The sequence below is a fragment of the Panthera leo genome, chromosome D3, assembly GCF_018350215.1.
Source record: "Panthera leo isolate Ple1 chromosome D3, P.leo_Ple1_pat1.1, whole genome shotgun sequence".
Taxonomy (NCBI): Eukaryota; Metazoa; Chordata; class Mammalia; order Carnivora; family Felidae; genus Panthera; species Panthera leo.
Window position 1 is genome coordinate 80147895 of NC_056690.1, and position 15825 is coordinate 80163719.

The 15825-nt window shown below is 45.6% G+C and overlaps 1 protein-coding gene across 3 annotated transcripts in view; it reads left to right on the forward strand.

The window, feature by feature from the left end:
• Window positions 1–4872: 4872 nt before the first annotated feature.
• The window catches only part of TNFRSF11A (TNF receptor superfamily member 11a), a 31995-nt gene continuing 21042 nt past the window's right edge, over window positions 4873–15825 (forward strand). The window contains exons 1-4 of one of the 3 annotated variants that reach the window (XM_042910421.1): window positions 4873–5120; window positions 6356–6481; window positions 10474–10617; window positions 15342–15435. In XM_042910421.1, coding sequence (XP_042766355.1) covers window positions 4958–5120; window positions 6356–6481; window positions 10474–10617; window positions 15342–15435 — 527 coding nt within the window. In that variant the 5' untranslated portion in view covers window positions 4873–4957. Of the gene's footprint in view, window positions 5121–6355; window positions 6482–10473; window positions 10618–15341; window positions 15436–15825 lie in introns of those variants that run through there. The other 2 variants (XM_042910422.1, XM_042910423.1) reach the window with 2 other exon arrangements.

Consider the following 15825-nt stretch of genomic DNA (forward strand, 5'->3'; position numbering starts at 1 on the left):
AAAATATACACACGACACAAAACATACAAGAGAGTAAAGCAACAGAAGGCCAGTAAGTTAAATGTATCGTCTCGCCATTTTAACTCCTCTTTCTAGGGCTTTCCAAGGAATCTATGTGGGTGGGGGGGTTGGCAAAGCGTATTTGCTATAAACAGACTCCAGTGTTCCTTATCAATCTGGGGAGAGTCTTTTAGAAAACAAAGGCTAGTTGATATAAACCTGTGGGTCAAACATCATTTTTGTAGTTTAATAAGAGCGATAGTAGAGGGGCTCCTGGCTGGCTCAGCGGGTTAAGCGTCCGGCTTCGGCTCAGCTCATGGTGTCGCGGTTCCTGGTGCTTCGGCTCCTGTGTCTGCTTCTCTCTGCTCCTCCCCTGCTCACGCTCTGTCTCTCAAAAATAAATAAACATTTAAAAATATATATTTTAAAAAAGAACTGTAGTAGAACCCTGCCGTTACATGGCTTTTTTTTTTTTTAAATAAGACTTGTAAGTACCATCGTATTCCCCAAAACACAAATGCTGCTGACAGGCCTGACCCCAAGCTGACCTCCAGGGCACCTGTTCTGTGGATGAGTGTCCCCAGTGGATCACAGATCAGTTCTCCCTTCACACCTGCAAGGGGGATGCAGCAGGGGATGGGCGGTGCTGGCACCTGCCGGGAGAAGTGACAGGGAGACTTCCCCCAAAGCCTGTGGTTACTTTTGAATTTTGTATCATGTCACTGTATTCTTTACTTAATAACTGGAAAGTCAAAAAGTGGTGCTGCTTTGTTTCATGAAAACAACTATGGCTCAAAAGCTCTATTGTTTCAGCAGGAAACAAGCCAATCATGAAGGAGTTCTGGAACAAAAAGATCTAGATAACTAACAGGTCGTTTGTGTCTCGATGCAGTTGCCGAAGGCCTTTTGCTGTTGCATCTTGAGCAAAGAAAGGAGACTGCAGGGTTAACACATCACCCCTTCTGCTAACTTCCCCTACTCCCCCAGTGAGTGTGCTTTTGTAACATTTGAGCAGGAATGGCTTTTTATCAAATTCCTGCCTTACTAGGATCGCTACCAATAATAATAGCCACCTCACAACCACCGAGAGCTTGGCCTTGCAGGATGGAGTTAGGCGCAAATTCTGAGCAGCTGGAAGGGAAGGCCTGAGGACCAGCAGGGGCTCCAGGAGCCTGGGCGCTCACCCCAGCCTGAGAGCTATGATCTGTAGGAAGGGGGTGCCTGGGTGGCTCTGTTGGTTGCGCATCTGATCTTGATTTCAGCTCAGGTCATGATCTCCTGGTTTGTGGGATCGAGCCCCGTGTCAGCACAGAGCCTGCGTGGGGATTCATTGTTTCTCTCTCTCTCTCTCTCAAAAATAGATTAAAAAAAACCCCCACACCTACAATCCTTAGGCAAAAGGAGGGATCGGACTAAGAGAGACGGGGGGGCATCCATGCATTCACATGTACTTGGCAAGACATGCAGGCAGGAGGAGACTGGCATAAGAGAGCTCCGGGCACAAAGGAGAGGGGGCGCAGGCTAACCGGAGACCAAGCTAGGCAGGCAGGACTCAGGGACTTGGAAGCGGGGGGCACAGGCAGGTGGAGCGAGCCTGGCCTGCGGCATCGCAAGACAGGTCCCCAGGGGACCAGCAGAAGCAAGACAGGCCAGTGGATTTCCTAATAGTTACCAACCCAGGTACTGCAGCCGGGAGAACAGCCCTGGAACCCGTCCTGGGAGTGGAGCACGGGATCCGAGCGAGGCCAACACACGGCCGGCTCCGCATGCTGCGTGTGAGGTCAGGGAGCCACTCAGGCCTGTAGCAAGAGGGTTCGTCCTACAGCTGCGTCTCTGCAAGTGGAGGCAAAGAAGGTTGGCAGAGACAGCCAGGATGGAGGAGCAAAAAGGACAACGGCATGGCTTGCCTTCTCCTGAGTGTGCAGGCACCCTAAAGAAAATTTTCCAGATTCTTTTTATTTACCCGCAAACCGTATTTCCTTACGTGTGCGTATAGGTAGCCTTTTAGGTTGTCTATATATTCCATTTTGAAGGTTTGAAGGCATCCTGCAAAGCATATAACGTGCCTAAAGAGCCAAATAGCGTTGTAAGCTGTGCCTCGAATTAGATTAATGCCCTAATTGTCTGCCTCACCATGGCAAATCTTCCCGTAGCAAAATTGCTGCCGCCGCTGCTTAAAAGATCTGTAATCCTGTAGCTCTGTCAAGTAGATATGTCGGTTTGGGGGTGATGAAAATGTTCTAGAATTATATGGCCATGGTGGTTGCACCGCTTTGTGAATATACTAAAACCCGCTGAACTGCACCCTCTCAAGGGGTGAGTTTTATGTGAGTTATATATTGATTTTTAAAAAAGAAGCCACGTTCGGGTGTAAAGTCACAGTCAGCTTAGGAGAGAGAAATGAATTCGAAGGAATTGTCTGTTGAGGAGCTGGGACATCTGGTCACCTCTGGAATCGGTGACTTGGCCCTTTTTGCCAGAAGGTGTGAAATCCCTGGGCTCGAAAATGGATGGGCGGAGTGAGTCACAGCCACACTCCTGGATGGGCAGACAAATTGTCCACATGTTCACGTCAGCTGGTGCTCAACAGGAACCAGGCTTTGGAACCCAGGACACGGCCCGACAGTGTGCTAAGCAGCTGCTTCAGGGGTAGACCTTTTACCAAATTCCCCTAAAAAGAACCTCTCTGTGGGTAACATAAAGCCTATGCTTATCTCCCAGAGACTGCTGCAGCTTTCGTCTGGGTCAGAAGCAATTGATAACCTTTACTATCTGAAATGAGGCCTGACCACATGTTTCTCTTGTTTGCCTTTGTCATCAGTAAGGCAGGAGTGTTCGCATATCATCAGGCTCAGATGAGTCCTACTTGGGAGAATTTGCATTGACCACATTCAGCTTTGCCGGTTCTCTCCTGTTCGTCTTCCACGTGCATCTGTTGCCTTGCCAGTCGCAGACCAGGGCTGCCTCCGGGGGAACAGAACGGAATGGAGGAATGGTTTCTGCTATGTCACCCTTCCTGGTTTCCACTGGGCTCGCTGCTCGGCCCTTAAGCCCTATCCCGCACCAGCTCGCAGGGAGCATCCAGCTTGCAGTGTCCCGAGTCCCCGGGAAGGGTTGGCTGGGCTTAGTCCAGATACAGCCTCCCTGGCACACGTGACCCCAGGAACACATTCAGCATTCTCACCGACCTCAAAGTAGCCCTCCCTGCCCCCTCCCTCCTGGAAGCCCTCTGCCTGGCCCGCGGGAGGCCGGAGAGGGCCACATTGGCTGCGTCCCCCACACCCCCACTCCGCTTGCCTCGGGTCCTCTGGCTGTGGTGCTTTCTTCATAAAACTTCCTTCCATAACTGAGGTACTTTGAGAATGCTGGGCTTCTTCTAAGCTGTTATTTCCACACCTTCCATCCAGGCTCTTTAATATGCAGATGAAGCCCTCTGCGGGGCTCAGTCATTGCTGTCCCCCACCACTCTGCTGATGGCCTCCCTCGCCACCCTGACCCCATGCGCCATTTTAGGCCTCAGAACTGTTCTAAGTTCTCTCCCTTCCTCCCTCTCCCTACCTCCCCCTGCCAGTTCCTTTTCTCTCATCTGGCCCATCTCTACGTATCCTTTAAGACTGAGCTCACTTATCAGAGTCCTTAGGACACCCTCCCTGGCCTTCTCAGGCTGAGGCAGGATCTGCCTCTGCGGGGGACGCACGCCGGTGTGTATAAGCCCCTTGAGGGTAGGGTTTGTAACTTCGGATCCCTGAGCCCCAGCAGGCGTGCAGCCTTTGGTGACTTTTGAGCCAAATCCAGTTGTTGTGCCACACCGTTCTGTTTCTGACCTGCCTGCCTGTCGACAGGACTGTGGTGGTGTTTCTTGCACACTGAGAAAGCTGATGCAGAAGGAGCTTTCCTGTGGCAAAGTGATAAGAATCTCTGAGTGATTGCAGGGGACTTGGCTTTTTGTTTTGTTTTACGTAGATGGGCAGATCTGGAAATTGTATCTAGAATTGTACAGAAAGGAAACAGAGGCTCAAAAAGCTTAAGCGGCCAGTTGCGGGGGGGCGGGGGGGATCCTCTCAGCCAGCAGGCCGCAGGACCCAGAGCTCCAACCCTGCAGTGTTCCTGTAACTCATTGTTGTCCCACTTAAAAAATTCTCTGTGTGTTTCAATTCTAAGAGGTAAGCAGTATTAAACATCTTTTTTTTTTAATTTTTTTTATTTTTGAGAGAGAGAGACAGAGACAGAGAAGAGCACACGTGGGGGAGGGGCAGAGAGAGGGAGAATCCGAAGCAGGCTCCAGGCTCCGAGCTGTCAGCACAGAGCCCGATGCAGGGCTCGAACCCACGAACTGTGAGATCATGACCTGAGCCGAAGTCAGTTGCTTAACCAACTGAGCCACCCAGGTGCCCCTAAACATCTTTTAAAGCTCAGAGAATGTCTGGGCTGCCTGGGTGGCTCAGTCGGTTAGGCATCCGACTCTTGATTTTCGCTCAGGTCATGATCTCATGGTTCATGAGTTCAAGCCCCGCATCAGGCTCTATGCTGATGGTATGGAGCCTGCTTGGGATTCTCTCTCTCTTCCTCTCTCTCTGCCCCACATGCGCGTGCTCTCTCTCTCTCTCTCTCTCTCAAAATAAATAAGCTTAAAAAAAACTCAGAGAAAATCTGTAAGACCAAATTTGACATCCCTTGTGGACAATATGAATATTAAGGGGCCTCCTTATGTTCTACGGTTTTATGACCAAAGTTGCCGAGCATGTATCTGCCCACCATGTGACCGTAATCCATCATATTACCATGAGCATAACTGGAATAGTTTTAAATGCTTAAATGGGTTTTAACGCCAGTACCGACTGGTTTCGTACATTCTTAGTGGGGAATGTGCTAATATAGGGAAGTGGCATTGCAGGGAGGCGGTATCACAAAGAGCAGTTTCAGGACTGTTGATGGTGTCTTCTTAGGCTTGTCAGAAATGGAATTTGGTGATCCACTTTTTGTTGTATCCAGAAAGGACTTGTGCAAAATCTCTACCTGGTGTCAATTTCCTTTGCAGGTGACTTTTCAGATCACCCCTCCATGTACCCATGAGAGGCATTATGAGCGTTTTGGACGATGCTGTCATAAATGTGAACCAGGTTTGTGTGTCTGAGTCACCTTTCCTTGCCCCTCAAAAGCGGGTGGAGCTCTCATTTATTTCTTAATCCAAGGAATAACTTCTATCCTGCCAGATTAAAAAAAAAAAAAAAGAAAGAAATTGGATCGACTTTTTATGGCAGTGGCAGGTAGCACTGTGTGTCACCCTGAAGACAAAAACCTTTCTCTCAATAGATAAAATCACTTAAAAATCAAAGGCAATTGCAGAAACTGGTACTTAATTTATTCTGGAACACAGTTTTCTAAAACGCTGTTTCTTGAGAAACCATGGTTTTAAAAACCATATTTTAGCACTTTGCAATTCAAACTTACAACATACAAAATGCAACTCTTCTTTAAAAGTATTTTACAGAAAATTGGGGGGGGGGAGGTACCATACTGGAATTGTTGCTGCTGAAAATTGCCTACACCCTATTAAACCTTCTCCCCACGCACCTGCTGAGGGGCAGAAGGCGGACCGGTTACCTCTCCCCCATAGTTGCTCTGCCAGATTGTGGCCAAGTGTTTCTACAGCCTCAGTAAAGCCCCAAGTCCGTGGGGTCCTCACTCATTCATTGTTCTAGAAACCGCGGTTACATTACAAGAGGATCCTTTAGATATTCAAGATGTAAATATTTTTCAGATGTGCAGAGCAAGAGCTGGTGATTTTTGTGAGCATGCATGCATGTGTGTGCGTGTGCGTGCATGTGTGTGCATGCGTGTGTGTGTGTGTGTGTGTGTGTGTGTGTAGTACTGTTTAGTCAAACTGAGTTACCTGTGAGCCCCCAGTATATGTAGAACAAAAGAAGTTAAGTCTCCAGAGCTTAATCCTCTCTGACAGCAGAGGGGATTTTGGAGATGGGAGGGTAGGGGTAAGGTGAAATTCTTGTTTAGCCCCCAGGGAACCCCTCAAGTTCTACAGTTACCTGTTAGAAAACCATCCTCCTTTTCCCTGGTCAGCAGAGATGTAGGGTGGAAAGGATGATGTTTTACTTAGATGAGCTAAAAGGCTGCTCACCTTGAGCACAGCAAACCTAGGAGAGGCTGTTTTAGCCAGCTGGGATGCCTGAGAGCCCATCACTGATACGTGGCCTCATCCCTTGTATCCTACTGTATTAGGGGACTTCCTGGGATCACAGTCCTTTAAATGGTCCAATAGATTGGTGTATTTTTGTTGTTATTTTTCTTTGGGGGGGGGTATTTTCAATTGGTGCATTTTTTTCTCTCCTAAATTAAGGAAAGTACATGTCTTCTAAATGCACTACTACCTCGGAGAGCGTATGCCTGCCGTGTGGCCCGGACGAGTACTTAGACACCTGGAATGAAGAAGACAAATGCTTACTGCATAAAGTCTGCGACTCAGGTATGTCAGGCATATCAGCGGCAAGTGTGAATAAGTGATATTTTTGATACGGTGGTGCTATCTCTTTTGGGGGCATAGGGAGAAGCTTTGACCTTGGACCCCGAGAAGCAAGTGCTTCAGATCCCGAAGCATTGTGTGAACATTCTTCATTTAGAACATATTTTTTTTTTTAAGAGAGAGGGAGAGAATCCCCAGCAGGCACCACGCTCAGCACGGAGCCCAACGCGGGGCTCAATCCCACAAACCGTAGGATCGTGGCCTGAGTTAAAATCAAGAGTTGGACACTTAACCAGCTGAGCCACCCAGGCATCCCTTCATGTCAAACTTTTGTTCGAATATAATTGAGACCAGGAGAGGTTGGGTGACTTTTCTAAGGTTAACAAATGAGAAGCAGGACTCAAAGCCAGATCTGACTCTCAAGTCTTCTTCCTGAACCGTAAGTTCTTACTTTTCTTCCTGAAAAGTAAGTGTCTTACTATACAGTTTGATCTCCCTATCAGACTGCTAATTTTTTTTTATTTTGACTCAAAAAAAATGTTAATTATAGTTTAATTGTAGGAATCAGGATCAAAATATGTCCCTTTAGTCTTGACCTAGAGGTTCCTTTGCCTTTTTTTTTTTTCTTTTCCATTTAGTTTCTCTGTTGCAGAAACCATCTTTGTAATCCTGTGAAGTTTCCACAGTCTGATTTCTGCTGGTTGCATTCCCTTTGTGTCATTTAACAGATTTTTCTGTCTCTTCTATTTCCTGCAAAGCGATTGTTAGGTCTAGAAGGCTCATGAAAAGCTGGGTATTTTTGTTTGTTTGTTTGTTTGTTTGTTTGTTTTTTTGTTTGTTTTGCAAAACTACTTCATAGTTGGCATGATGCAGGGATCATATAGTAGCTAGCTGCTTACCTCTCTTGTGATATGAGCGGCAGTCGACCATCATGGCCTCGATCCATTTTCATTAGGAGCTGTAGAAACGTGACCTCTATCACTCCTTCTTCATTACAGTTGGAGAAGCTTCCCTCCTCAACTAATTGTTACCCTGAATTACAGTATATACAGGAAAGGCAGAATGAATGCTTGTAACTTTATTTACCACTTTTCAAAATAATGCCTAGATCACCAAGCTTCTCCAAAGGATTTGTATGAATATTACGAACGCAGCCATTTAGACATATTTGAGGTATTTTAATCTATTGCAGTTACTAGTTGTATGGGTGCTCAGATTATCTTACCTCCTCCCGCTGGCCACTCAGTCTTTGCTATGACCCCAGGTGACTTTAAGAGCTCCCCTTGCCTCCAGGCTCATCTTGGACATTTCCTACTTTGAACCTCAAACCAGCCATTTCTTTAAGAATTCCTGACTGCATCCAGAGGAACATCTTATTCAGCGACCTCACTCTGGGTGCCAGTGAGGTTCACTGTTACCAGACTGATCCTTGTTTATAGGTTCTTTTCAGTGGACAGAATTAGGAGAGAAGTATTTTTTTTAAATGTCATAATTTTCTAATGTGTTAGAGACAGCTGGCAGATTTTGGCCGCAAAAGGTAACATGGAAACTCCACTGAGCAGAAGCATCTGATCAAGTCTTGTTTTCTTTCCCACTGCTTAGTAATGACCTTGACTCACTGCTGTCTCTTGGAAATAAAGATTCATTCTGTCTGCTGCCAAAGTCAATTAAAGCCCCAAACCTGGTACATTAAGATACTTAAAAATAACGTCAAAATTTTTCATCACCACACCGGCTTACATGCACTCACATTTGAGTGGGTCATGGAATTAGAATTTTCCAAGGAAGTGATCCTTGTCCATGTATGTTGTGGCATTAGGCACATGTTTATGCAGATTGGCCTTGGTGCTATACAACTGACCTGGGCCCCGGGGAGCAGAGCGGACACAGGAGGGAGGCAGGAAGATTTCTCAGGTTCTCCATGCTCGGGTCTAAAAAGAATGGGAATAGGAAACATCCCCTCCCTGAGGGCTGGAACTTGGGCTTCTCTAACAGAATAGCACAGACTGAGTGGCTCAAACAACAGACCTTTATTTCTCCCAGTTCTGGAGGCTGGAAGTGGGAGATGGGGGTGCCAGCATGGTTGGGTTCTTGGTGAGTGCCCTCTTCAGGATTTCAAGATTTTCTTGCCGTGTCTCCATATGGTGGAGAACAGAGGAAGGAAGCTGTCTGCTTTTGTACAGAGGCACTAATCCACTCATGTGTCTCCAACCTCATGGCCTAACCACCTCCCGAAGGCTGCACTTCTTAGTACCATCACCCTGGGGGTTAGGATTACAACATGAATTCTGAGAGGACCCACAATCTGTCCAAAACAAACTTCTATAAGTACTCAGTATAAGTAAGGCTATTTGGACAGGCCAGGTGAGATGGGGTCCTATAGGGTCCTAAAGTCTGTTTCAAATAATATCGTATTATATCGTGTGTGTGTGTGTGTGTGTGTGTGTGTGTGTGTATGCAGGTTGATTCCTGTTATTCACAGAATAACATCAATGTTCTATAAAGTCATCACAAAAAATGAACTAGCAAATACTGAACCACTGCTCCTAGGGGAAATACAGGGTTAGGTTCCTGGGGGCCTCTGGTCACAACATCTTTGTTAACTGATCCATGTTTAACCTTGTTTTATGTGTGTTTCTGTTTAAAGACACCTTAATAAATATTCTGATTCATTAACATTGAACTTACAACCAACAGTGCTGAAATTCATGCCTGGACAAAGTTTATCTTAACATATATCTTCTCCATGAGACACATCACAGCCTTCTTGAGGGGCCTGGAAATACCAAATGGCACTTGTGCACAATGACTGTGGGCCATTTTAAGCAATGGCATCACTAACAAAAAGCACAGAAATGCCAAAAATGGGACACTAAATAGACCACAAAAAGGACACTTGATTCCAGTAGGCACAAGAAGGCAGAGTGGGACTTTGCTTGACCTCAGCTGAGAGCACGCATGTCTGGCCAGTGGCTTGAAATTTCCACTGTTCTGCATGTGTCCAAGAATGACCGCAAAGGTGCCAGGAGTACTGAGGTGGGGGTTACAATGAAATTTTGGCGAGTGGGTGAAATGGCAAATATGAATCACCAAATGGAGATGGCCTTGTATAAGCCTGACTTCTCTTCCACAAAAAGTGGAAAGGGCAGCTTTGGGTTAAGAAGAGGAGCACTTTGCAATGTGTTGTGAGAAAAGAGACAAGTACCAAACAGATTGCCCTGAGTATTTGGGGGAGATTAACTTCCAAGTATGTCATGAGGCTCGACTTCTGTAATGCATTCTCTAATTACGCATCACACTTCTCTAATTACACTGTGACCCCTGTTTTCACAGCTCTGAATAATCTTGTGGTCCTGCAGGATCCCAAGATGAATCCCCGGTGTCCAGATCCCTGTTCTCTTAGGTTCAATCTGGCATTAGTGTTAAGACTATTGATCACATTTGAATTCACTAAAAATTAAGCAGCTGTGAAATCTATTTTGCATTAGCCAAAATAGACAATAATCATAATTCCCCGGTTCTTAGTGCTGTCACTACTATGAAAATTGCCTTTAAAAAAAAATTCCAAGACTCGGAGTGCCTGGGTGGCTCAATCAGTTAAGCAAGCATCGGACTTTGGCTCCTGTCATGGTCTCAGAGAGGGAAGCCTGCTTGGGATCCTGTCTCCCGCTCTCTCTGCCCTTCCCCCACTCATGCCCTCTCTCTCTCTGTCTCAAAAATAAATGAACATTAAAAAAAAAAAAAAAAAACTCACAAGACTCTTAATTATTGAGAGAGAGAGAGAGAGAGAGAGAGAGAGAGAGAGAGAGAGAGAGAGAGAGAGAGAGAACCCTGCTGGGCTGTTTTAGTGAAAGCACTGGAAGGGGGAGCTTGGTAGTTCCGGAAAACCCAGGCCCCAGTGATGCATTTGCGGGGAGCCAGGCAGGTGCCACGTCCCCGTGTTGCAGGGTTGCCCTAAGGTGGAAGGTGAGCAGCTGTGTCTCTGTCTCCCGCAGGCAAGGCCCTGGTGGCCGTGGAACCCGGCAACCGGACGGCCCCGCGGCGCTGCGCCTGCACGGCCGGCTACCACTGGAGCGCGGACTGTGACTGCTGTCGCCGCAACGCCGAGTGCGCCCCGGGCTTTGGCGCGCAGCACCCGGGTAGGGGTTTGGTTCATGCGTCAGGCGGGCTCTCCCGCGGGGGCCGGAGCAGGCTCTGAGAGGTGTCTCTGCATCATTCCCGCTCCGAGGAAGCAGGTGGCACGGGAGTAGCTTGGGGGCCCCCTTGAGCAGGGCCAGGTTAACCTCGTCCAGGGAAATGTGGGTGCGGGGCGCTCCACCGAAGGCTCCATCCGGGACACCTTGGGATCCCCGCTTAGGCGGGCAGGGGTAGCGCAGACCCTTTTTAAAAATCTGGTGCAACCCCTTAGAAGGCTTTTGAAAAACCATGCGCCCCTGGCATATTTTTAGGTTGGCAGCTAACATTTTTTTATTGCCAATGTAAAGAGTTGCTAAGGAATTAGTTTCCAAGGAATTATAACAGCAGTAACACTTTTAAAAATGGAATTCAGTGGCATCTAAACAGCATAGCAATTTGATAGCATCATCATCCTTTTAAAAATGCACTAATCGTCCTTCGCTCTTGGAAGTTTTACACAGTTCTTTTCCCTCCTCTGATTTGTATCCGTTTCACTTTCCCCATAAAATTTTATCCTAATGTATTTTTATGCTTGGAGGGCTTTTACGAATCACCTTTTCATAGACTTTCACATCACAAATGTACATAGATTAGAGATTGTAATTTTTAAAAATTTCCCGTGACTCAAGGTTCTAAGAGTTAAAAACACTTCTGGACTAAATTGTTTTTACAGTTATTACCCGATTGTCAAAAATATATTTTGATATGATTGTAAAAACTTTATGAACTTAATGAGTGGAATTTTTCTTATTCTAATATTCATGGTTGGCTATTATTTATTGCTAAAATGCAACAGAATTCAACATTAATTCTATTTCCACCAAGTGCTGAGAAACTTGGTCCCATAAATCACTAAATGGCTAAGGAAACCTTCTGTTAGACAAGTATCCGTTCTTTCAACACTTTCTTAGTTATATGTCCAGGCCTCAGAATGGTGTGACATGAAAAGATGTCTGAGGTTTTTGAATGTTTATTTATTTTTAAGAGAGAGTGCGTGTGCACGCAAGCAGGGTAGGGGCAGAGAGAGAGGGAGACAGAAGATCTGAAGCAGGCTCGGTGCTGACACCACTGAGCCCCTTGTAGGGCTTGAACTCGCCAACAGCAAGATCATGACCTGAGCCAAAGTCAGACGCTCAACTGACTGAGCCACCAGGGTGCCCCTCAAAGGTATTTTTAATGATATCTCAGTTAAGAACTCAGTTGTGTTTTCAATTTTGTTAAAAGTAAAGAAATAGATATCTCCTTTAAAAAAAATTTTAATGTTTATTTATTTTATAGAGAGAGGGAGGGAGGGGCAGAGGGTGGGGGGGGAGGAGACGCAGAATCCAAAGCAGGCCCCAGGCTCCGAGCTGTCAGCACAGAGCCTGACGCAGGGCTCAAACTCACAAACTGTGAGATCATGACCTGAGCTGAAGGCCCACGCTTAACCGACTGAGCCACCCAGGTGCCCCAGAAATAGATATCTTCTTGACAGAAAAGTATTTCTTAGAGTTATTTACTGCCCTGACCTCTGGAAAGCACCCCAAAGCAGTTTTTTCAAGATGTAACAAATGATTCTTCATATCTGTTGATCTTTCGTTTAGAGGCAACTTGTTTTAACCCAGAAGACTTGGACAGGATTAGAAGAATTAAGATGCTATTCATTTCAATTCCTGTGGAAGAAAATGTCCATCAGTCACACTGGTCCAGTCCGTCCTTTTTACCAAATGTATCAACTGAACCAGATGGGCTTTCTCTTGGAAAAAGTCTGACTTGATTTTTTTTTTTTTAATTATCAAAATAAATCTGGGGAACCTGGGTGGCTCAGTAGGTTAAGCATCTGACTTCGGCTTAGGTCAGGATCTCACGGTTTGTGAGTTCGAGCCCCGCGTCAGGTTCTGTGCTGACAGCTCGGAGCCTGGAGCCTACTTTGGATTCTGTGTCTCCTTCTTTCTCTGTCCCTTCCCCACTTGTGCTCTGTCTCTCTCTGTCCTTCAAAAACAAATAAATGTAAAAAAAAAAAAATTTTTTTTAATCTCTTTAAACAAATTGAAAAAAAAAAAAATCTCCCTATGACAACCAACTCCCTTTTGAATTTGATTCTAAGACAAGGCCCAGAGCCTTCCCACAAGTTTGCCACCTGCATGAGAAAAGGTGCCTTTTCTTTGATGGATGTTGTCTCCGCCGTATTCCTTTGGAAATGGTGCTTTCTCTGAAAATAGGTGGAGGATGGAGGGGGTGAAGTGGGTGAATGAAAATCTCCCTCGTGCCCTACCTTGCAGTGTATTTGAATTCTGAACAACTCACCCTGGTCCCAGATACCCCATTCTGTTGTCACACTCACATTTTGCCCTCGACAGACAAGAAAAGGCAGACACTGAATGCAGGCGTTTTGCCATTACCGATATTTCGATTTGTTATGTTGTTTTGTTTTGTTTTGGCATCTCAGAGGTTTAGCACCGGAGCAGGATTTGGAGCGGGTAAGCAGCCTGCCTTCTTTTGTAAAGTGGGCAAAGTGTGATTGTGTCCAGGGAAAGAGGAAAGGAGAACCTATAGGATGCCTCTGGCAGGTCAGTTGTTTCAAATAGTAGATGTGAGAGTCCAGTGCTTGGGTTTAATGCCCTTAAAGCCATGTGTGACTTGTGGCTCCTTAGGAAGTCTCTTTGTTTCTAAGGGTTACTCTTCTAGAGTGTGTTAATATTTTTCAAAGCTGTCTGAATTAATGTGAGCAACTAGATGTTAACTGGGCTTCTGTTAATATCATTTCAAAGTGAATCAAATTACTAGATTAGGGTATTATTAGATTAATTATTAATAATTACATTTTTTTTTTAATTTCAGTCAAAGTTAGTTAACATATAGTGTAATAATGGTTGCAGGAGTGGAGCCCAGTGATTCATCTCTTACATTTCTCACCTAGTGCTCATTCCAATAAGTGCCCTCGTTAATGCCCATCACCCATCCTCCCCCTCCCCCCCCCCCCACCCCATCAGCCCTCAGTTTGTTCTCTGGATTTAAGAGTCTCTTATGTTTGCCTCCCTCTCTGTTTTTATCTTGTTTTTCCTTCCCTTCTCCTATGTTCATCTGTTGTGTTTCTTAAATTCCACATTTGAGTGAAATCATATGATATTTGTCTTTCTCTGACTTATTTCACTTAGCATAATACACTGTAGTTCCAACAACGTTGTAGCAAATGGCAGGATTTCATTCTTTTTGATTGCCCAGTGATATTCCACTGTATATATAAACCACATCTTCTTTATTCATTCATCAGTCGATGGACATTCAGGCTCTTTCTTAGTGTGGCTATTGTTGACAGTGTTGCTATGAACATTGGGATGCATGTGCCCCTTCAAATCAGCATTTTTGTATCCTTTGGGGTACCCTACTTATTGAGGCAATTACAGAAATCAAGAATGTACTTCCCATTTAACTTTGGACAAAGAAAGTGCAATTTATTATTTTAATGCCTTATTTATGAAAATAAATCACAGAAGTGCTTTCAAGCGTAAATTAACTGCTTTAAGAGTAAATTGTGATTTTGGCACTGATTGCCTGATTATGATATCACATAGTAGCCAATGTTCATTGATTGGTTGATTGGGGGAGGGGAGGGGAGCGCGGGGAGGAGCAGAGAGGGAGAAAGAATCCCAAGTAGGCTCCAGGCTGAGCGTGGCTCGAACCTACGACTCTGAGATCATGATCTGAGCCAAAATCAAAAGTCGATGCTTAACCAACTGAGCCACCCAGGCGCTCCACCAATGTGCTTCTTTATTGGAATTACCAAAGGGTCATCACGTGTCAGTTACAGTAAGGATAATAGACCTAGGAAATTGGAGATATTTCCTATTTTGATAACACAGTTGATGAGGAATGTTAGAGATCTGAAGAAGGCTTCCTAACCACAACCAATTTCTGCCTGAACTGCCATGGATTAAGGCAGGGGTCCAAACTCCATCCCACCACTGTGTTTGTGTAAATAGAGTTTTATTGGAACACAGCCATATCTTTGTTGTTGTTGTTGTTTTTTTTTTAACATATTGTCTATGGTATTTTCATGCTACAAGTAATTACAGAGATCAGAAGGCCTGCAAAGCCTAATATATTTACTGTATGGCCCTTTTTAGAAAACATTTGCTACCAACTCTTAGTTTAAGAGAAGGAGATCCGTAGGATCCGTAGGGTTTTTTGGGGAAGGGTTGCTTTTGTTTCTGTTTTTGTTAGAGAAAACCTTGTTACAAACATTCTAGTGTTCGGACTGGTAAGATTTAGCTGGTCAGGAGTCATGACAGGAAGTTTGCCTTAAAAGCTGTGAAAAGGCTGCCATCCTTTGTAGACAAAAACTGCTATGAACCCAAAAGGCTGAGAGGGGAGATCGGACAGGTGCCTGGTTAAAACAAGGCAGACAGCAGGCTCCCCACGTGACCAGGACAGCGGCTCTGAACAGCAAAGCATGAGTCCCTAACTCAGACGCTGATGTCAGTAGCCTGACAGTGAGCCAGTTACCTTTCTAAGGGCGGTTCTGGGACGCTGGGCCCTCTACAGCCAGGACGAACCAAAGCAATCGGCCGTAGGTGGTGACAGTGGGAGTGGGGAGGCTGGAGGCACTGGCGGGGCTCCTGATCTCGGGTCCTCGGGGCCATCAGCCTGGCCGATCTCTAAGTGTGCCTGTTTGTTTTGTTTGTTCTTTTGTCCATTTTGTTGACAGTGCAGCTCAACAAGGACACAGTGTGCGAGCCCTGCCTTGTGGGCTCCTTCTCAGATGCCTTCTCTTCCACAGAAAAATGCAAACCTTGGACCAAGTAAGTGACAACAGAGGAGCCAAGAGAGTTTGTTGATTTTATTTTATTTAAAAAAAAATTTTTTTTTTAACATTTATTCATTTTTGAGAGAGAGAGCATGAGTGGGGAAGGGGCAGAGAGAGAAGGAGACACAATCCGAAGCAGGCTCCAGGCTCCGAGCTGTCGGCACAGAGCCCGACACAGGGCTCGAACTCACGGACTGTGAGATCACGACCTGAGCCGAAGTGTGAGGCTTAGCCAGCTGAGCCACCCAGGTGCCCTGAGTTTGATTTTAAACTCCACCTGCACGGTCTTCAACTTGATGTGTGACAGGAGCTCTGTACTATTTAGATTCAGTTGGATCGAATCTTTGACTTCCAGTTGCAGCTTCTTTTTTCCTCTTTTCTAACC